The sequence below is a fragment of the Oncorhynchus tshawytscha genome, linkage group LG22, assembly GCF_018296145.1.
Source record: "Oncorhynchus tshawytscha isolate Ot180627B linkage group LG22, Otsh_v2.0, whole genome shotgun sequence".
Classification (NCBI taxonomy): domain Eukaryota; kingdom Metazoa; phylum Chordata; class Actinopteri; order Salmoniformes; family Salmonidae; genus Oncorhynchus; species Oncorhynchus tshawytscha.
The window spans coordinates 10,183,016-10,206,298 of NC_056450.1; the positions used below are offsets into that span (position 1 = coordinate 10,183,016).

At 43.2% G+C, this 23,283-nt stretch overlaps 1 protein-coding gene across 4 annotated transcripts; it reads right to left on the reverse strand.

The window, feature by feature from the left end:
• Positions 1 to 994: 994 nt before the first annotated feature.
• On the reverse strand, positions 995 to 22,871 carry agap2 (ArfGAP with GTPase domain, ankyrin repeat and PH domain 2). Of its 4 annotated transcripts, none has more exons than XM_042303707.1 (17): positions 22,513 to 22,871; positions 8,826 to 8,884; positions 8,616 to 8,703; positions 8,397 to 8,482; positions 8,005 to 8,146; positions 7,657 to 7,791; positions 7,315 to 7,436; positions 6,346 to 6,426; positions 6,140 to 6,244; positions 5,255 to 5,525; positions 4,970 to 5,101; positions 4,782 to 4,841; positions 4,293 to 4,444; positions 3,922 to 4,012; positions 3,348 to 3,570; positions 2,780 to 3,071; positions 995 to 2,582 (listed from the first exon to the last, which is right to left on the reverse strand). In XM_042303707.1, the coding sequence occupies exons 1-17, from the start codon at positions 22,673 to 22,675 to the stop codon at positions 2,358 to 2,360; spliced, it is 2,427 nt and encodes an 808-aa protein (XP_042159641.1). In that variant the 5' UTR covers positions 22,676 to 22,871; the 3' UTR covers positions 995 to 2,357. The 4 variants fall into 4 exon arrangements, with proteins under 4 accessions (XP_042159641.1, XP_042159639.1, XP_024239793.1 ...); XM_042303705.1 differs by lacking the exon at positions 22,513 to 22,871 and adding an exon at positions 15,434 to 17,854 and having other exon boundaries at positions 4,970 to 5,098; XM_024384025.2 differs by lacking the exon at positions 22,513 to 22,871 and adding an exon at positions 15,434 to 17,854.
• Positions 22,872 to 23,283: the final 412 nt, after the last annotated feature.

A 23,283-nucleotide genomic window follows, 5' to 3' on the forward strand; every position in this document is an offset into this window, starting at 1 on the left:
CACAGAGGAGTCAGTACCACATGATATTTAGCTGACGTTGATTGGACTAAATTGTATTTGGAATCTTTTAGTTGTCATTGTATTAGACTAAGCATGGGTAATTTAATGATGTTGAAGGTGCTGGAATAGTGGAGGTTGAAGGTGCTGGAATTGTGGTAACTCTCCGGTGTTCTAAATGAATAGATGTTTAGTAGTCCAAAAATGTCAGAAACATTAACTTGATTGACCATGCTGTAGGTCATGTAACTGTTTGTTACATGCAATATGCTTTGTGGACTCCACCGGACAGAGGTTGCTCTCCGGTTTTGTGATGAAACAAAGGTGAGGTTGAATTTATTCTGCCACGGTGTCTTCTTATTGTCTCGGCCTTAGGCCTATATATCATGGTGGTAAGGCATATGAGATAACAGGTTAAACTGTTACTGTTCAGCTGTTGAATTACATGAATTCAGCGTGCAAGGGAACCACGCCTGCAAAGCCTGTTATGCACCTGCACAAGGTAAGTCTGAATATCAACTACTGACAAGTGCATAGGAAAGACGCTCGTAAACAACACAGCGTCATTTCCTAAGTCAGAATCAAGCCCTTATAGCATCTGTGACTCCATTTTAAAGTAGTTAATTTTCTTCTTCATTCTTCATCCAACTAATAGAAATCTCCATCCAGTTGACTACTTTAAAATGGAGATGGCCTCAATGGCACTGCCCATGCTGTCACAGATGCTATAATCGCACACATACAAAGTCCTCTATCTATGTCTATGGCCTGTTGTTCACACACGTATCTGCCCTCTCGTTGGCTAAAATGGTCCCACCTGATCTCACCTCATCGCACCTGCCTTCCATCTTTGAGGACATGTATGTCCATTGTTAGAGCGGTCCCTTGACAATGTTTTCAATATAATAGACCATCTTTGATGCCTCAGAGGCTGCTTGAATGCCAACGATTTGGCAGTAACTCGCCCCAGCGTTCGGATGACAGTGGTACACAGGAACCAGAGGGCCACACAAAGTAATTTAATTCAGTTTACTTACACAGCTCATGAAAGTTTCAAATTGAAACAGAGACAAACAGGGATGACAAATAGATACATTGTAACAAATAGAAAATAAAAGTCAGATTAAAGTACTCTGAAAATCATAAAGAAACAAATGCAGTCCATTTTTTGAATTGTAACTTTTACCCTGCATGCTTACAAACAATTCCTATGTGTTCCTACAGGCTTACATACGTACAATATATATTACAAAAACATTGTATGGATTATACATCAGCATTATTTCTCAATATTTTAAAACAAAGGCAAAATGTATAATCTAATTAGATATAAATAGTTTATCACAGTTAACCCACCTATTTTCTAATTTGTTTCAATAATTGTAAACAGACAACATTCACAATTTCAGCAATACATTTGCCTTCAATACATGGAATGAATATTGCTCCTTAGATGTTTGATATGTTGTCTTTCTGTGCTTTACTTTTGTATGAGGAGTACTTTATTTATATTATTGTTGCCTTCCTCACTTTCAACATTACTAGTGCTGACCGATTAACCGAAATGTCGGTTATTTTTAGTTTTTTAAACAACTGATTTACTGACATTGTTTGAATTTAATTCAGTTATTTTTTTGTGACCCCACTGCACACATTGTACAATTTCTCTGGAGCTAAATCAGATCCCGCCTGAACTGTGCGATGTTGTAGTTCCCAACAGGCCAATATTCTACATAGTTTAGCCATAAAACATGATAATTAACTACAATAACCACAATCCATTGCGCATCTACTTGTCTGGACTGTTTCTTTTACTCCTGCTAGGGAAGAGAGAAGAATGCTCAATCGTGAGGTGAGAACAGCTATTGCTTCATGAGGTATCTACCTGAAATTACATGATCTAAAATGGATTGTTGGTATTCAGCAGTCATAAAAGTATGCCTTATTTACTTTAAAGAACTAAAAAATAGTAAATTTGTCAGACAGCATTGGCAGCAGCTCTATAGAGATGAAATGATGACTTGCAATGAAAAAATATTCATCAAATAAAATAAATGTTATTTTATTAAAGTAAAGTAATGTGAATAAATGATGGTTAATAAGTGGTAAGCAGTAATGGGAAGTCACTACCATCATGGGACTTTTATTAATTGTTTTAGTCTGTGTTACAGTTTGACCCACATAATGCATAGTGCATTTAATGTAATGCAATTAAATAATCAAAATCGCAAACCGTGTTTAAATAATTAAACCGAAACGACCTCAAAAAGCACTAATCGCTCATCACTAAACACTACATCCATAGTTATTTGCTTTTTTTCCACCAGCCCTTGTATATTTGCTACCATGGCCTCTTAAAGCTACGAAACCCTTCTCCTGGAATTGGTACGACCCAGGCTGCTGAGGCTGGCAGTGCTAGATCTACGGGAGAGACCAAGCGTGGGTCCAGTGGGGGAGACGGGGGAGACCTCGTTAGGACAGCCATGTTGCAGCAGGATGTCAGCGCACTCTTTGCTCCCAGTCTTTCTGGCCATGGTCAGGGCTGTCTGGCCTTGGGGATCCCTGGCCTTAACATCACTTCCATACTGCAAGGAGAGAGAGATTGAACAATTCACCATTTACATTCTGTATAAAATTACCAAAAAGTATAATCATTGAGAATGTGGTGAATTAATTAATACATTATGCTCATTTGAAGTCACTTGACTTGGGCAAAAGGCTAACAAAGTGCTTCCAGTGCTTGGGAAAGATAGGAAATAATTTGTCCAGACCAGGGGCTTACCCAGACTAGCAGCTGTGTCATGACCACATCCCCCAGCTGACAGGCAGCGTGCAGGGCAGTGTGAGGCTGTGTATGGGAGGGTGCTCCTCCGGTGGACAGGGCAGTGTTGATCTGGTCCTTGTTGCTGTGGGCCAGGAGTAGTAGGAACCTGGGCAGGTCCCTTTCTGTCACCGCTGACAGCAGACACACAGACATAGCAGTGTCCCCTGGGCCTGTGGAGCTTGGAGCAGGCAGGGGTGCCACAAACATCCGTTGCTCGTATTTGGCACGGATCCATGATTCTCTCTCCTCCCTGTGAGAGAGACCCGAACATACAGATGAGTGACCATGAGTTACCATGGCAACTCTTCATGGATCAGGAGAGAGCTCTCTGTGACAATATACAGTACCTTCCATTTGATTTACTGCAACACATTATTGGATGCAATCATTTCAATCTTATTTTAGTCTAAGAATGTTTTTTTATTGGACAAAAAGAAGGGCTTTTCTTTTGAGCTCTCACGAAACCTAAAAATCTAGTAAGGTTTACAGATGTTCCCTGTCTATTACATTCAAACAGAGCCCTCACCGTGTGGCGTTCGGGGTGGGTTTGTGTCTGCCCTGGGTGTGGCTCTCCCAGATGCTATTGGCCAGGTGGTTGCCGATGGCGGTCAGGACCTGGGTAAGCTCCCGAGGCCAGTCATCCAAGTCCAGAGAGCGGACCCTCGATAGGTGTGTCCCCAGGTTACGGTGGATCCCTGAACACTCAATGCAGATCAACGCACCCAGGTTGAGACTGGCCCATGTGGGGTCTGGATGAAGGACAGACAAACCAGAGCACATGAAGTGAGGTAAAACGAGCGCAGTCTGCATCTAACATAATCTAATTGATGTCCATAACAAGGGTCATTGCTAGAAGGGATCCAGCTTTTGTCAAAGTCACATCAAAAAGTTGTTTTTTTTGCAATTTGCTAACCTTAACCCTTTTCCTAAGCTTAACTTAATTATCCTAACCTGCTATGTTAATTCTCCTAACCTGCTGCATAAGTTCTCCTAGCCTGCTACAAAAAGTTAAATCTGATGTGAATTTTACAAAAGCTGGATCCCTTCTAGCCATGACCCATAACAATGGAGATAAAGACAGAGAGAGCCTAGAAACCCACTTGGTGCTTCGCAGTCCACACAGAGGCTGTTGCCCTTGGCATTGCGGATGGCCTGTATTGCTACTGCCTCACTCTGGCTGCTCCTCCGTGCCTATAAAAGAACACATACCCATTTCCTGGGAATGAAGTGCATGTGGCTGCCTACGTCACTTGACAGAGATCAGCACCTTGGGCAGTGATTCCTGTCACTACACAGACAAACGGTGGAATCTCCCCTCCCCAAGTACAGAACAGAAATTCAGAAGGAACATTTATATACTATCAGACATTATTACGCTGTAGGCCTACACACACAAATAATGACAAATACATGTAAAGAAGGGCATTGTAATGTTAAGGTGCTGCCCAGGCCAGTGCATTGTGGTCCTTGCCTTGTTCCTAAGGCTCTCACAGGACTGCAGGCTGGCGAGGATCTGGCTCTCTATGGCCGCCACCCAGGCATCTCTTTCCTCTAGAGTCTGGGCCTCAAAGTGCCATGTCTGCCCCGTGCTGGACACGATGATGAAGTCAACATTCTCCTCATCTACAAAGATAGGTTGGTAAAAATGCAGGGGAGGGGGGAAATGCAACATATATTTTAGTAAGTTTGAACCCTGTTAAACACTTATTTGACATATATGACAATTACAACATACAAACAGACTCACTGTGCCACCATGATATGTTCGCAGAGCAGGCAACAGGCATGCAATGGGGTGACAAAAGGGCGAACAGCTTGGTAGTCATAAGGCAAACAAATAATGAGCTTTACCAATCACAGTTTCGATCCGAATGTGCAATGCAGGTAAACAGTGACTTGACAAACAGACAACCAAGACACTGGACGATTCAGTGATCCAGCTGCTCATGTTCCTCGTTACCTGTCTTGTTAATATTTCTCAAGCTACCAAAGCTTTTTAATTTCCACATTTTGCGCTTGGCTGCAGGGCGACAGGTTAGCCCAGACAAGCAGGAGAGGAGGAGAAGGAAAATAAGAGCAATAAGAGAAAGATATAAATAGTGCAGAATAATCTGGCAGAGATGTACAGCAGGAGGCCCCAGAGCTCACCTTCAGCCTGTCCAATGGCTGTGTCTCCTTTCTGGTTCATACTCTTCTTCCTTGTTTTCTTCTTTCTGTCAATCATTGGAGAGGATTGACCGTCTTTTCCAAAAGGGAGACTGGTCACTCCTTCAATAGCTTCTGACATTGGGGTACAAGGACAAATAAAACACTGTTTGTTATGTGCTTGCAGCTCTGGTTCTAACATGCTCCAAAGTCCACATTGTCATACTGTATATTAGAAACCCATTATTAATAATAAAAATGGAACACAAAAAGGGCTTTCTGACTTACCAGCACTGTGTGACTTGCTGGACAGTGACGATGGACAGCATTTTACCCCACTGTCTGCTGGAGGAGGCAATGCCCCAGCCTGTTCCTCTACGGGCACAAGGCCTGTGCTCTCCGTGGCCCCAGTGTCTTTGACTGCGTCGTTGAGGCCAGGGGAGGGGGAGGGGCCACAAAGGGGGACAGCCCTGGGTGGGCGTTTCCCTGGAACCTTCACTGTGACACGCAATAGGTCGATCTCTTTAGCGTGAGCATTCGGCATGTAGTCCTGGAACCGCTGTAAGAATATTGTAAGATAATACACAACGCAGAGGACTAGAGGTCAATAGGGAATTAACAATCAATGGAAATAGTTGTTTTTCAGTTCAACATCTGTTTAGAATCTGTGTAGGAATTTCAGTCCTGGACTCATAGCTACAGGTGTCAAGTTTTCCTTGATCCAAATCGTTTATATATTGAGCCTGAAACAGGATACTATAATTTTACTGCAAGGAATTCTAATTGGTCAACCACAGGCTAGGGTTGGGATTTATAAATGACATCCTGCCCCTTTGTTCTGTGGAGAATCATTGAGGACAGGGAAGAATTAACATCTGCTTCTCAGCATAACATTTGTGATTTGTCCTCTTTTGAATAAACCTATTTCTCTCCCCCTGATTTGCTTTGGGGTCTGTGTTATTGAAGAGTAACATCAACTGCAAACACCGCCAAAATCATTCCCATGACTAGGTTGATGTGCTGAATATCACTGGACTAATATTGCAATGTTACTGTGTATTTAAGTTCACAACACAGTGGATTCTTTTATCAAAAGTCGATTTAAAGACAAAGTTTTAGAACTCAAATGAGATATTACTGATGTTGATCTGGTTTGATTATGTTGCGACTTACATTGACGCTCGAGTGATAGCCCAGTGTGCCGTTGCTGGACAGAGTGACATATTTCTTCTTCCACTCTTTGTTCAGAGAGCTCCCACTCCGCTTCCATAGGATACTCTGTTACAAACAATGGGATTAATGTTCCCTTCTATTACCGAAGATACAATAGAACTAGCTTATTCATTACACACGGTATCCAGTGTGTGTGTCACACTGACCTGTTTGATAGTGATAGCCCGGCCACTGCCCAAGTCACCTTTAGGGTCAACATTCTTTTCACTGCCACTGCCTCGACGGTTCTGAGAGAAGTCGTACCAAGTAAATAGAGTCTGAGATGAGAGTGTGACAGGTATAAAGACGGACTGACACAAGTTTACAGGACAGACCCATGTAGTGAGATGAGGGACTACATGATGGATGAAGAAGAGAAAACAAACCGTGTAACGACTACTATATCTACAATTGTAAAATGTATTTTTCAGCTCTCGTTTGAAATGTGTTGGCTTGAATTGTATGGCTCTTTGGGACATTGTTCCACTGATGAAAGCGTCTTCTAGTTTTGACCAGCAGAGATTCGGAGAACAGTAACTGACCTTGAACAGGGAGGTCCGTCGTTGAGGGACGTTTCTCAGGGACCCCGAGGAGGTGACACTGCCGCCCCCCTCTCCCCCGCCCCAACCCCCGCCCCCGCCCCACCCCGCAGCTCTCTATGGCTGATCACAGGGGTAGAGGGTAGGGAGGAGGGGTAGTTACTACTCAGTCCTCCATTACTAGCCTGAGAGGGAGAGGGGAGGACAGATAGGGGGACAGCGAGATGGGGTGAAGTGGACAAATGAGATGAAACAGTAAACGAGGCAAACAGACAATTGACACAGTGTTCTTCCTTCTGGAGTACACTTGAAATCTACTAGGATAAATCCTACAGCAGTGGTTCTCAAACGTTTTGAACCATTCTTTGAATCCATGAATGGCCTCCTTTTATCCCCCAAATGAACTAAAAAACCACGTGTACAGTATTTAGACGCAGCTCAAGGTTAAGTCAAATGATCATATAGGAGAAGCTACAACACCACAGCTGTTATCCACCTGTGGGTCTAACTGCACTACAGTATTGATTTTCCTGTCAACAACACAGACGAGATAAGCCAGGGGGAAAATACAGATGTGAACAGTTTGAAGCATGTTACCTGTCCAGGGAAGGATGTTGACCCAGGCGTGGAGCCCCCAGAGTGACTGGGGGAGTTGGGAAGAGACTTACAGGAGGCCAGTAGGGCAGACTGCTTTTTCTGTGTGACTATCTTCTGGGCAGCTGAGAGGACAGAGCAAGATCAGTAAGAAGGCACGAATTGCCAATGATGTTCTTTTGACCGGCATGTGAACTGCATTGTTAAGTGGAATGATTTGTGAAGCATCGATTTATGAAGACTGAATGTTTGTGTTTAAAGTAGGACTCAAATTCTGTATTGTGTTGGCACATTAATTTTGGATCCCACTGCTGACACCAGTGTACTCAATGTCAGTTGACTTACCCTCCTGAAAAACCCGGTCCACGTTGAGCCCATAGGTGGCACAAGTCTCATAGAACACACAGTGCCTCACATCAACACATAGCTGCCGGGCACGTATGTCCTCAATCACGCGCGGGTTGGTACTGCTGATTTTGTCTACAGGGTAGAGAACAACAAACAGAGACAGATGAGGTCATGAACACTTTACGCTGCTAGAGTAACAGATCATTGGAATCCAAATAAACAAACAAGCACTCACTGTTTCCGGTGTGATCTGCAGCACATCTATAATGGACCTCTGTCTGTTACATGCCCATTATAATGAATGGCCTTAATCCACCCCATCCATTCCTGCCTTCTGTCCCTTACCTTGTGTCCCAACCACAACCAGTGGGATTTCGGCAGTGCTGCGGAGTGTGTTGAGTTGGCTGTAAAGTTTGTACACCTCCTGGAAGCTGGCCTCATTCTCCAGACTGAATACAAGGACCACTGCATCCACCCAGTTGCTGAACTGGAGACAGAGATTTGATAGGATAGGGAGAGAGAGAGGGAGAAGAATGCAGAATGAGTCAGCGGTAGCAGTATTGGTTAAATATCCCACAAAAAAAATAGAATGGATTTTGACCAACTAATCCAATATAATTCAGTGAATTCTATTAATCAATCTTTCTGTGTCTCTGGTGCTACAGTGACACATTCTTGCACATGGATAACAACAAGGCTGTATGGTTCAGAGGGTACAGACACACACAAAAACATACCTGTGCATCAGGAAGCGCAGCCTCCTCCCTGATTAGTAGTAGATGGTTCTGTCCATCTACCAACACCTCCTTCTTATACCTCCCCCCTGACAATGGAACAGTAGAGCAGAGGTTAGTTACTGTGTGTCAAGAGATTCATGAAAGATAAAATGGTAGGACTGCAGAGTTGTTCGGTATATAGGACGAAGAGGACAAGATAGAAGAGTTTTTCACGCTTACCTTCAATCTTCTCTAGAGGAAGATAGCTCCCTGTTATGTATCTATTTACCAATGCTGACCTGCCACTCTGAAGACTTCCCAGCAGCCCCTGCACAGATAAAAAAATGTTAGGAAACACACACAACCTGTCTTCACTGATGTGGTAGTTTCCCTGAAGCTCTATCTAACTTCCCTTTCAAATGACCTTTCATGAGGATGGATTTGTCTTACCACACGGAGCTCTGGGATGGATCGACTCAGGGTCCACTCTTGACTATTTGCACAACTAGCTGCTTGGGGACACAGGGAGAGATAGAGAGAGAGAGATAATAATGTATATAATGCTAGGGGAATATCTTAGTGACATTTCAGGATCATCCTCACTAAGTTTGCTTATGAAATGATTTATGAATATAGCTGTTAAGCACGCCCCTTTAAGAAAATGCACTGTGAGGTCAAACGGTGCCCCATGGATTGATGATGAGCTGAGAAATGTAGTAATTCAACGTTATGATGCCAAAAAAGCATCAGATAAATCTGGCACTCCATTTGATAAGCAAAGTTATTGTAAATTAAGAAATCTTGTCACCAAGCTAAACAAATGAAAGAAGGGTTTCTATAAGCACAACATTGATGAAGTAAAGGGTGATGGGGAAAAAACTGTGGGGAATGTTGAAAGCTATTATGGGTAGGAATTCAAACATGTCTGCCTCTTTTGTTGAATCAGAGGGTATATTTATTACAAAACCACACGATATCGCAATCTACTTTAATGAATATTTTACAGGCAAAGTGGACAGGCTGAGGGATGCTATGATTCCAACTGATGGCTCCATGTCATATAGCCTTATAAAAGATTGTATCATGAAGGAGAGGCAATGCATGTTCGAATTTCACCAAGTAGTGGTTATTTTTTAAATGTAATCTTTATTTAACTAAGCAAGTCAGTTAAGAACAAATTCTTATTTACAATGACAGCCTACGCCGGCCATACCCTAACCAGGACGACCCTTGGCCAATTGTGCGCCGCCCTATGGTACTCCCAATCACGGCCGGTTGTGATACAGCCTGGAATCGAACCAGGGTCGGTAGTGACGCCTCTAGCACTGAGATGCAGTGCCTTAGACTGCAGCGCCAGTCAGGAGCCACTATTCCACTACCTAAGGATACAAAAATCTGTATTCACTGGTCCTAATAGTCCTAATTATTGGAAAAAATTGTATCTGTACAAATCAAGGATTATTTCTCATGTAATGGTCTGATAACGGGTTTCCAGCATGCAAACAAAGAAGGGCATTCTACGAGTACGGCCTTAGGACAAATGACAGATGATTGGTTAAAGAGGATGGATGACAGGAAGTTAGTTGGTGCAGTGTTGCTAAATTTCAGTGCTGATTTTGATGTAATTGATCATGAACTGTTCCTAGGTAAACTCAAATGTTATGGTTTCAAGTCAGCAGCTCTATCCTGGATATAAAGCTATCTATCCAGGAGAAGGCAAAAAGTGTTCTTAATGGTAGCTTTTCCAATAGTAAAGATATACATTGTGGTGTTCCTCAAGGAAGCTGCCTGGGCCCACCTCTCTACTCTATCTTTACTACTGATTTACCTTCAGTAATGAACAAAGCAAGAGTGGTAATGTTTGCCTATGACCCTTCAAATGTATAGCGCAAGCATCAGAATGTAATGAGCTAACAGATGTACTCAGCAGGGAACTAAGAGTGGTGTATGAGTGGGTTGATATGAACAAATTTGTGTTGAACATTTTGAAAACTAAATGTATAGATAGTATAGCTAGTATTGTTATTAAGATGGGTAAGGGAATTGCTGTTACAAGAAAATGTTCCGAGTATGTAACATCTAGCACTCTGAATCAGGTGATTAAATCCCTGGTCCTATCACACTTAGAGTACTGTCCAGTTATATGGTTGGTCATCTACAGCAAAGAAAGATATCAAAAAAAGCTCCAAATGGCTCAAAACAGGGCTCATTTCTCATTGCTCTATCCGTTTGAATACTATCCAAATGCATCAGAATCTCTCATGGCTTCACGTTGAAAACAAATTACTATCCAGGCTTCTGATTTTCGTTAAGAATGTTGTATTTTTCAAAAAAACACAGTACTTTTCAGGTCAGTTAGTACATAGTAGCAACATGCATAACCACCAAACTAGACAGGTAAATTCAGGGCATCGAAGACAACCAAGCAAAGAACAAATCGCCTTAAATCTACAGTTTTATATAGAGCCATAGCTGAATGGAACTCATTACCAATCCATATTTCTCAGGCAAAAAGTTAATCCACTTTCAAGAAAGCAAATTAAATAACAGTAATGCGTTAGACCATATGACTGGACAGGAAATAGAAAGAATCAACTAATTGTGTTTCCTGTCAAGTATTTTAGTTGTCTGTATTGTTAAATGTTTGTAAAGTCTTAATTTGCAATGGTTTGTAACGTCTTATTAATTGGTGTTGGACCCCAGGAAGATTATCTAATGTTACGGCGTTAGCTAATGGGAATTCTAATTTGAAAAATCACAAATCACAACGGACTTGGATAGGAACAGCGATAAAATACTGCTCTGTGAATTATAACTGTGTGGTAGCCAGACACCCTTCATGAATCCACATACTGCATGTGGATTTGTATAAGCTCTGCTTCTGCATAATGTATGTTGTCTGCATATCCTGTTTATCGCCTGTCTGTATATTCTGTTTGTTGTGGCAGCCCCATCTCACCAAGTCAAATTCCTGCACATGCAAATGTATAATGAACAAAAATATAAACACAACATGTAAAGTGTTGGTCCCGTGGTTCATGAGCTGAAATAAAAGATCCTAGAAAATGTTCCATACGCACAAAAAAAGAAGCTTATGTCTCTCAAATGTTGTGCACTAATTTGTCTACATCCCTGTTAGTGAGCATTACTCCTTTACCAAGATAATCCATCCACCTGACAGATGTGGCATATCAAGAAGCTGATGGAACAGCATGATCATTACACAGGTGCACCTTGTGCTGGGAACCATAACAGGCCACTCTAAAATGTGCAGTTTTGTAACACAACACAATGCCACAGATGTCTCAAACTTTGACGTAGTGTGCAAATGGCATGCTGACTGCAGGAATGTCCACTAGAGTTGTTGCCAAATAATTTAATGTTAATTTCTCTACCATTAGAGATTTTGGCAGTACATCCAACCGGCCTCACAACCGCAAACCAGGTGTAACTACGCCAACTCAGAACCTGAGACCAGGTGAATCTGAGATCAGCCACGCAGACAGCTGATGAAACTGTGGGTTTTCACAACCGAAGAAAAATGGTCAAAATACGCGTCACCAGGGTCTTGACCTGACTCCAAATGCTCACCTCCAATGGCCACTGGCACGCTGGAGAAGTGTGCTGTTCACAGATTAATCCTGGTTTCAATTGTACCGGGCAGATGGGAGACAGCGTGTATGACGTCGTGTGCGTGAGCGGTTTGCTGCTGTCAACCTTGTGAACAGAATGCTCCATGGTGGGGTTATGGTATGGGCAGGCATAAGCTACAGACAACAAACACAATTACATTTTATCGATGGCAATTTGAATGCACATAGATACCGTGGCGAGATCCTGAGGCCCGTTGTTGCACCATTCATTCGCCGCCATCACCTCATGTTTTCCACATGATTATGTACAGCCCCATGTCCCAAGGATCTGTACACAATTCCTGGATGCTGAAAATGTCCCACTTCTTCCATAGCCGGCATACTCACCAGACTCACCCACTGACCCATTGAGCATGTTGGCGATGCTCTGGATCGATGTGTACAACCGCTTGTTCCAGTTCCTGTCAATATCCAACAACTTCGCACAGCCGTTGAAGAAATTAGTGGGACACCACAATCAACAGCCTGATCAACTCTATGCGCAGGAGATGTGTCGTGCTACGTGAGGTCACACCAGATACTGACTGGTTTTCTGATCCATGCCTTGATATTTTTTTAAGGTATATCTGATCAACAGATGCATATCTGACTGGGAATGCATATCAGGTAATCAAATGGCTTATCGGACTATCTGCAAAAAACTTTGATTTGATTTGATATCTGTATTTCCAGTCATGTGAAATCCATAGATAATTTTTTCCACTCATTTATTTATTTGCATTGACTGATTTCATTATATGAGTTGTAACTCATTACTATATGAGTTACAACTATATGAGTTGTAATATTTTCAATTGTTGCATGTTGCATTTATATTTTTGTTCAGTGTATTTGGTGAATTAAGGTTATTCTGATTCTGTTTCTGATGAAAGCAACCTTTAACTGTAATATCAACTACTGGATTTAACTAGTTTCTCAATTCAAAGTTGATCCACTCTGCCCCTCAGAGGTTTGCAGTAGCATGTGTTGTTCTCCTAGAATGCCCTTTATATGCTGAAGCTGCCCGTCACGGCATCTGGTTTCGCAAAGGATCAAAGTGTCTAAAGGTGTCTGAAGCAGGGAACTCCCTTTGCAAAGACAGAGAGAAGGTTCGGTGACACTGCTGCGTTCTTCGTCCTCTCCCAGTGGAACACGACACCCACACGCACTCTTGTCACGGTCAGGGAGGTAACACCACACACACAGTCACGGTCAGCTGACACAGAGCTGTGCCACGCTGCCACTGTCCCTGCTGGGCCAGAGAGGTGACATGCCCCCAATGCGATGTGACGCACACACCCCCAGACCCCCAGTTGTCTCTGCCCACTGTCCACAGCTGTGGCTCTGTGATGAGAGAGAGGGAGAGAGCAGGGTGCTGAGTGCCTCTGTGTTGCTGTTGTGGGTTCCAGGGACAGACCGTTCTACCTCACAGCCACCTGGTTCTGATCTGAATCATGGCTACAGACCATCGGACGAGCCCCTCACAGATGCATCCCCATACAGATGCACAATGAGTGCAGAGAAGATAGGGCAAGTAAAAGATAGGGAGGAGAAAAAGGGCTTTTACACAAGCTACCACTGCGGGCAGCTCTCTAGTCTTTCAAATGAACACTCGGATAAGAGATGAACTTGACTCCATCTGAATTCATCCCCAGTCAAAGGGCTCTTTATGTGCCAGGCCACATGAGAGATGTTGCCAAAGCAATTAGACAGCATGATCCTTAGACAGCTGCCTGCAACACACTCTGTATAAAGCTGAATATCGAGACTCCCTCTTAGAACTGTATGAAAACAACTGTCACGTGTCACTTAGATTCAAAGGACCCTTCCGGTGCACTACCCTTCCATTCTTTTTTAGGAACATCAAAAGTCTTTACTCTTCGCCTCCGTTTCATGTCTCTCTCTCTCTCTCTCCGTTGTGCAACACACCCATAACATACATTTCCCTACCCATGTTGCTATGGTAACCTTTCCTCCAGACCCCACTAGCCTGATTCTGCTTTTGCCCAGAGAACACATACGTGACCAGACACAGAACACATGCATGTGTAACAGCATGAATAATATACAGACACTTTAGGCACATACTTGTATTGAGCAAGCATACATAAAACCAGTTCAAACTCATATTTAACACAGGCTGCAGGCACATATCAGTGAAACCGCTTGCCAATACAGTCCACAGACCATAATAATGCTGGCATGTTATTGACCTTGACCATATAAATGGGTAATGATTTAAGTGACCTGTTGTTGTTGGTCAGAGGCAGATGAAACGACAAGGCGTTCGGATGTTTTATCAACTTGTCACACAAATAGGGCACATTTATTATTCATAGGCCTTAGAATGTCAGATGGTTGAAAACATGAAGTACAGGGAAGAGAGAGAGAGAGAGAGATATTTGTGGAGGAATAGTCAGGCATTGAGTGGGCGGAACGTCAAAGATATGGATTAAGGATATTGGCTGTAATTGCACTTTCCCAGAGGGTGTTCATATTGTCGAATTTCCCTTGAACCGCTCCAGTTTTGGAGACGGAAAAAAAACAGCAGCCAAAGCAATACATCAAAATAACAGATAGTCATGGTGCCATGCTGTCAGCCTGCTGCCACAGCCTGGGCTTTAACCAGAGCTGTATATCCATAATATATACTGTAGTTCTGGCTTTAATCATTAGGATCATTATGAGAGTTAAACAGTGGCGCTGTCTCAAATGGCACCCGATTTCCTATTTAGTGCACTACTTTTAACCAGAGCCCAATGGGTGCACTAAATACGGAATAGGGTCCCATTTTGGGACGAACACACAGTGTAGCTACGCCGTGGAGAGATTACCCCTTCAGGCTGCGTGAAATCATCCCCCGTTCCATTCAGAAGGGAATTAGATTAAAACTGTCCACTATTGTCAGCTCAGAGATCAAAAGACTTTCTACCGTGGTTTTACAGTCACACGTGGCTCTAAGTTAAACATCGCAGACACGTGACATCCCTTTTATTATGAGCTCAATATCAAATGTATGCGAGGCTCTCAGAATAGCTCATTCTCTTCCCTCCATTACAAATGGATTCCTCGGCATACGGATCAAATACGGGACTAGAATAAAATGGATACTCAATTGATTCCTCCTTGACTGTCTAGTTACTATGATGGTCGAATAGCAGCAGACAGACATTTGCTCTTGATCTGTATATAAAGTATTTCAACCCTTAGAGCAGTGTTTGTGTGTGTGCGTGTGAGAGAGTCGGAAGGGACTCTGCTTCATTTTCGTGAATGCTGTGAGTGTGGGAGGCGGTGAGGAGAGGCTATTGGTCTGAGACACGGGGGGTGGTGTCATCGTGTGACCCTTATTGTTTGATAATTTCAACATAAAAGAGTGCATTGTTTGTGTGTGTGTGTGTGCTTGCGTGTGTGCTTGCGATGTCCTACCGTCCTCCTCACTGGACTCTCTCTGTATATTGCAGACAGGGGGAAGTGTTGCTGTGTTAGAGGAAGTGGTGGCTGAGACAGAAACAGGGCTGCTGCTTTTGGTGAAGATCCCACTGATGAACTTGAGCATCTTACGATCTCGAGCAGAGCCCTTTTGTCCCTGCTGGTTGTGGGGTCCAGGCTGCATCTGGCTGTTCTCTCTGCCCACACAGAGGTCCTCTGCCTGGCTGTTAGGGTCAGTGTCATCCAAGGTACAGCTGTAGCCCCTGCGTGGGGGCTTGGGGACTAGGGTGACCGGAGCAGGTAGAGAAGCAGAACTGTTCTTCAGCCTCTCCATCCTGGGATTGTCTCGTTTTGCAACCGCTCCTCCTCTTCCCTCCTGTGTGCCAGCTTTGTCCCCAGCTTCATCAGTTACTTGTTCTTGATTCCCTGCTCCATCTCCAGCTTCAACCCTACGTCCCTGACCCTGAGATCTGGCCCGACCCTCACCACTCTCAGCCCAGGAGGCCCGACAGAGACCAGGGGACCGGGTTGGGATTCTGCCGTCTCTGCTACCCAGGCTCTGGGATGCCGAGGGGCTTCGCTTGGCCTCCCGGCGGCTGGTCACAGGGCTGGCCAATGGGCTGTGGGCTTTGAGCACGGACCCTGGATGCTGACCTCCCGTGTGTACAGGGATACTGCTCCCGGTCGGGGTGCGGTTGGGGTCGACTGCTACCGCCACAGATGTTGAGGTCTGCGGTGTAGCTGTGCTGCACGTTATCACTTTTGAGGTGACTGTTGTCGTCCGGTTGTCCTCTTTCTCCCCTGCTGCATCCTCTCCACTCGTTAATGTTTCAGTCTTGACATTGTCAACCGCGGAGGAGATAATACCATTGTCTCCGTCTGGTAACTCGTCACTTTTTTTAGGAGGAACATCGCCCACAAAAGGTTCCTCGTCTCTCGAGGGGATACTGGGTGATTTCCTCTCCTCCTTCTTGTGTTCACTAACTTTTCCACCCTCCAGGACAGCAACATCTGCCTGGTTGTCCTCTGGGGAGAAGGGCTGTCCCGTCTCCACCCCAGCCCCATCCCCAGCCTCCCTCCCCTGGGTGATTGACCTGGCCTGCTCCCCTCCATGTTCTTCCACAGCCTCTACCTTGACCAGGGTGAGGGAGATGAGGTAGGTGGTGCGCTGGTGCAGCGTGTCGGCTCGGCTCATGTGATCAGGCTTTGGTAGACACACCATAGACAGAGAAATTCAGAAAGAGCTGACACTGACATGGGTCGATGACTGACAAGCTTTGAAATTCTGATCCTCAAAGGAAAATGACAGCAGCTGGGAGCAAACTCAGAGAGAGAGAGAGAGAGAGAGAGAGAGAGAGAGAGAGAGAGAGAGAGATGAAGTATCTCCTCAGGGGGATTGGAACCGAACTGCTACCCACTTTCAGATGTATTTATTCACTTTCCCTCTTCTCTGCTTTTAGATTTAGGATTCCAGTCATCCAATGTCAGTGTTTCACTTAATCTTCCATCCATTGTCATGGAATGTAGAAAAATACAAAAAAAATTGCCCACACATATCTGAAATTCGTGCAGTTGTGTTAACCAAAAACATGCTATGGTAAAAAACAGCAGCAGTGTAAATATAGGTGGATTCAATTATTCACTTGACCTTATTTGCGTTGTGTTGCCGCTCCCCCATCTCGAATGGTGTTCAGAACTCCATGTCCCATATTTGATGTAAAACGCAAATCAGAAAAAACAAAATCCGCTCCAAGTCACAATATAGTCTATCTCACTGCAACTGTCGATCGAGTGTCAAGAAAATTTGAAGTGTTTGAATATTCCCATGTTGAAAAAAAGATACGAAAATGATCCTCACAGCCATACAGACCATTGGTTTATCCTCTTCAGCCATGTGTTCTGACAGGAGCCTCTACTCAATCAGAGAAGGGTTGTGGTCAAAGCGAGAGAGACAGACAGGACAGTGATCCGACGTGATGTCGATCAGGAAGAAAAAGACAATTAGGATCCAATCGGAGGCAGAGATCTGAAGATGCATGACTGAGTCACAGCGCCCGGCCACCATCACGCCTCTCACCCTCGGTCCCTGTGTCTTTCAAGTGTGTCAGGCACTGGGCATGTCAGTAGTACCACGAGCCTGGGAGGCTGAGCTAAGCCTCCGTGCTGAACACTGAACGTCTCTGGCTCTGAAACGCTCTGCAATACAGACAAATCATGTTCGACATGAGCTGGAAATAAACAGTCGCAAAGCTGGTACCCGGATAGTATGGATACAGAGAGGAATCTTCTCAATCCCTCCTCCTCAATCCCTCATCTTGATCCCCCTTCTTGTGTGAGCGCCAAACCGAACAGAGAAGGAAAACCCTGTTTCTATCCTATCTCCCCCTCTGTCTCTTTCCCTCTCAGCAGGCAGACTGTGTGCTGTCCCTGCTCTTTATTGCTTGTCACTCCCCCTCCCCTCCCCTCCCCTCTCTCTCTCTCTCTCTCTCTCTCCCTGTTATGAATGTGGAGGTGATGAGGCGTAGATGAAAAGACTGGTGGTAAAAGCTCAGAGAAGCTGGACCTGGTGAAAGAAGGCAGGAGATACCAGAGGAATGGAGATCAGGGGCAGAGAGACAGAGAAAGAATAATGAAAGAGGTGTGGGAGAGGGTAATCAAGAGTGACGGTGGAGTAGAACGAGGGATGGTGGAGAGGAAGGAAAATAGCGACTGCTTTATTTTTCTCCTTCTCCTTTCCCTTGTCTGTTCTCATTGCACAGCTGCAGCAGCTTCATCAAGATCCGTTACAGCCACTCAGTGTTAGAGTTATCATCAGTACCCCCCCCTTCAGTCTTTACTCAAGATGCTGAGCTGGCCTGTTACTAACGTTGTAGGATCTTCCTGGCTCCAGTGGTATTATCCTAGCTCCTTTCCTACTCTATCAGCAGAGGATCTCTATCTCTGTATCTTAATTGTGTGTGTGTGTGTGTGTGTGTGTGTGTGTGTGTGTGTGTGTGTGTGTGTGTGTGTGTGTGTGTGTGTGTGTGTGTGTGTGTGTGTGTGTGTGTGTGTGTGTGTGTGAGAGAATGCATTGACCTGTAGCCTTCTCTACCATATACAGGATATATGTTCATTGGTAGATGTGAGGGTGAGAACATGTTGGATATCAATAAGATCATTGCACATTACATTCAAATAAGAAAAACTGAAAATGTTCTATATCCGACTCGTTAATGCCATAATACATCTCTATCCAAATGTTACAAATTTCAGATTTAAAAAAAAAACATACATTTTATGGGTTCTCTTTGTAAAACCACGTACAGTTTTGGGAGGGTTGTTTAGGTGTAGAATCTTCACATACACTAGACTCATATCTCAGTCTCTCCCTGCTGACATCCAAATACATAACATCTGACTACCCACCTGCTCCCACCTACTTCCCCTCCCTCTAACCCGCTTCCAGTCACTGAGGGGGCCTTGACCACACTCACACTGAATACAAAAGACCCTGACAGCATTTAGCTTAAGGAGTAAAACACAGCCTAGGAACAACATGATGCAGTCTCAAACACAGAGGAAGTGCACTGAATGAATGTGACTGGTACATCCACCTTAGGGCTAACACACAATGTTATTTTTGGAGAGCAGGTCAATTTATGTGTGAACTCCTGCAGAACATATAAAATCATATTTTTAGTGTTCTATTTCTGTGCTTACGTGTAAGAGGTTTGCATATCTTTCTGTCTCTTGATGAATCTGATATAGACACCCACAGATTTGAGATGAAGAATCCGGTTGCTCAAGGCAAGGATTGTCAGACACGTGGGCTCTCTCTCTCTGACACACACACACACACACAGACACACACACACACAGAGGGAGTCAGATGGACACTGACAGAGGGCAGTGTTGAGGCTGGATGATATATACATATATTTTTTACATTTTACCCCGTTTTCTCCCCAATTTCGTGGTATCCAATTGTTTTTAGTAGCTACTATCTTGTCTCATCGCTCATCATTTTTATATATTACCCAGCTAGCACATTTGGTTCCTTGTAAGTTGTGGGAACGTATGTTTTTGGTTTCACATTGGATGTGGTAACGAAGCCATACATTTCCTGACTGGTAAAAACTGAACGATTTTTAAAAGTTATGAGAACAGAAGTGAAAATTTTGCCTTTTCTGGGAACATTTATTTTTAGGTTGTAGGGAGGTTCTGAGAACTTTTACTCTGGTTCCTTTAACGTTTTCCAGGGAGGTTTTATTAACGCTCTGAGAATGGAACATATAGATCAGTTTGAGGTTTTTTAATAACTTCCTTAAAACTTTCAATGAATGTTTCAATAAGACTTTTAATAACACTGCTAGCTTATTTGGGGTAAAAGTTTTTTAAACTCCAAGCACAGATAGGACACATGGTAATTCATTTACTTGGGCAGTAAATCATGCATAGGCATGCATTTTTTTATTGTGACATGGCATCAGTGAGATTCAAACCTATAATCTTCTGTTCTCTATCAATGGAATCAGTCCACTGCACCACCAGGATGGAGCTAGCATGCCATGTTGTTTTAAGCATCTGTTTATTTTTGTCTATTCAAACAGACCCCATTTCAAAGGAAACAATGCTGAGAATGGAATGTACCTGTTTTTAAATAACATTCTTCGAATGCTCTCTTAACGTTACTAAAGTTTTCTTTATGTTCTCAGAACAATTTGAGAATATGACTTGAATATGAGGAAACCGGTAGGAAATGTTATGTTGAAAGTACTGAAATTCCCACAGAAAAACATTGTTTCTCAATATTCTATGAACTATTTGAGAGCATTCCCAATGTCAAACCAGTTGGAGAACGTCCCTAGAACATTACCAAAATTGAAATGAAATGTTTGTTTAACCATTAACCATGTTTGAACTTTTAGGAAACGTTCTGTTAAAGCAATGAAATACCAAGAAAATAATGTTCTGTTTGTCAAGTTCCTTAAATGTGCTGAGAATGTTCCAAAGCCAAGCAACTATCCTTAACTACTCCCAGAAAGTTGCGGGAAGGATGTATGCAAAATAACCATAGGGTGGCAGGTAGAGTGTTTAAGCCATTAACCAAAAGGTTGCTAGATCAAATCCCTGAGCTGACAAGGTAAAAATCTGTCATTCTGCCCCTGAACAGGGCAGTTAACCCACTGTTCCTAGGCCGTCATTGTAAATAAGAATTTGTTTTTAACTGACTTGCCTAGTTAAATAAAGGTTAAATTAAGAAATCAAAACACGTTCTCACCAAGCTTTAAGAAACCTGTGGTTCTCAGAACGTTATGTGCTAGCTGGGTATTCCAGCTTTGCTGTGAGCCATCCCTGGTCCCCTTTAAAAGGCCCATTGCAGCCGTTTTTCTCTCAATATCAAATCATTTCTGAGTAACAATTAAGTACCTTATTTGAACAAAAATTGCTTCCTAGCAAGATACATTGTTCAAGCAATAATTTTGCAAGGACTGTCAGGGAGTGATCTAAGTGGGGAGGGGAAAACTAGCTGTCATTGTCAGAGGTTTGGAACTCTCTTTCTTATTGGACTATTAACCAATTTACTGTCTAGTGATGTCAACTCCATCCCATCAAAACAGGCAGTCTTTTTAAACGGGTCTTACACTTAGAGGGCATTATCATAATTCTCACAATTTAACAGTATTATTCCATCCTCATAGTATGGAAATAGATATAAAACACAGGATTTTTTTTTTTTTTTTTACAGCACTGGGCCTTTAATCTGTTTTCTCTACAGAAATCATCCACTCTCCCACTGTGTTGGCATGCTGCAGAGAACGGAGCTGCTGCATGTGACAGATCCTAATTCAAATGGCTTCATTCGGCACCCTGGAGCATCATTCCTTCTCCCCACGCTGTTTTTTTGGTCAGCCTATTTTTGGCACGGCGGCCATCATCCGCTTCATCCAACTCACTTTCATTCAATTCCTGACAGAAATGCCGCCTCTGACACCAGTGCAATGCACACTATGGGCTCTGGCCAAAAGTAGTGCTCTTATGTAGGGAATAGAGTGCCATTTGGGATTGAGCCCATGAGATGGGTACCACAGAGTGGACTGTCAGAGTCTGTGATCGTGGCTGCCATGGAACATTTGCTGGCCAAAATGTATAAATTATGCTAAATAAATGTTTAAAGCACAAGTGACTCTCAACTAATTAGGGACTCTGGTGACCTTTCTCCCACAGCCAAATAGGGGAGTGACTAAATGACTATCTTTCACTGAATAATACATTGATGATCTAGGGAGAAAAGGTTGAACAATTATTTTTAACATCTCTACTCAATTTTGTGTATGATTTAGGGCAGCCATCTCATTCATTAGTAAAACAGAATAGCAGGTGAACGACAATAAAACAAAGACGCTCTGTGAAATCAAGAAAGAAACTAAGCAAGAGTGGGAAGGAGGATGGAGGAAGTGACGGAAAGCGACAGAATTCGCATGCAAACTAAGGTGCTAGGAAACTGTCTTGGTCTGAGAGGAAGTGGCTTTGAGGGTACAGAAGAAGGGTGGCAGACAGCGTTTTGGGTTGAACAACCCTGCTGCCATGGTAATGGCCACAGAAACTTGTTGCTAACCCTGTGTTCAGACTAAATAGTAGCTACACAAACATGGCTTCACTCTCAGAAGAAAGTCAAATGGAAATGTTGAATGTGAGAGAGAGGAGTGTGGAAGAACGCGCCAAACACCGGGGAAGTCAAGAGGTTGATCTTATCTTGATCTGCAGTCAGTTGTTTTGAGAGGCACACACATTTCTGGGTAACTGGTCAGTCTTGACCTTAAATTAAATCACCACCTCCATCACAAACAATGGTACATGATACTTTACTTGAAGGGGGTATGCACAAGGCATAACAGTTGAGAAAGACTTCAAATCAGTAGAAAGAAAGATATTTTCCGTTACCAACAACATTATACAAACCTATAATGTGATCTAAGTCACAGGTTTGAACGCTATACTTGAATTCAGGAACACCGTGGAATTGATTCAAAACTGCACATTCTAATTTCATGTCAAACAAAGCTCACACCTGCTGTGATGATAAGAGAGCTTACCCTGAATACTATGGAGGTAAACCTTCAGGCCAGAACGGAGCTGCTGATCACCAACCCTCTCAAACTGCTTGAACAGTTTGTTGATTGTGTTCTGGACGGATTCATGCCGTTTCACCTCTGCTCTTATGGCACTTGACTGAGCCAATTTGTTGCTGCTATTCATCTTGAAGTATGTAGATTGAAATAAACTGGGTAAAGAATGGAGTTGCTTTCAGCCCATTTGAACTCTTTTTCGTTCCACAAATGAACCGTTAAAATGCAAAAATATACCCCCAGAAGAAAGGTACACTCAAAAGTCTAGACCACAAAACACCAGAGCTCTCATTGCAACATGTTTCAGTTTCCTCTGATGGCTTTGAACTGACTTCCTTATTTCAAATCGTATGTGCTCTAGGCAACACTAACAACTGCAAAGGTTATTTTTGCGGATTCAAAAGTCATACTATTTTCTTTTACATAACAATACAATTTCAGGTGCAATAGGTGCATTAAGTATTTGTGTTAATAGATATCTCTATGTTCACAATAAGGGCACAACAACAAGCCTATAGTAACACTGACAGCATCAGAGCCTCTCCTTGTCTCGTGTTGCTGGTCACTGGTGTTGCTGTACATGACATAATGCCAATGCATGGGTAAGTTAATGTTTACATAACAATCATCTGCCTTGTGATATGAATAACACATTTACACTGGATCATATATTTGATTTTATTCAAGAATTATGATATTTGGAAAATGTTGCACATTTTCTCTTCCACATACTGTATA

Coding starts and splice junctions, on each gene's coding strand:
- agap2 (XM_024384025.2), bottom strand. CDS start 16,658: ATGGTGTGTCTACCAAAGCCTGATCACATGAGCCGAGCCGACACGCTG. Junction 8,885..15,433: donor AGAGTCCAGTGAGGAGGACG/GTAGGACATCGC, acceptor GTCCCCAAGCAG/CTAGTTGTGCAAATAGTCAA. Junction 6,245..6,345: donor GGGCTATCACTATCAAACAG/GTCAGTGTGACA, acceptor TGTTTGTAACAG/AGTATCCTATGGAAGCGGAG.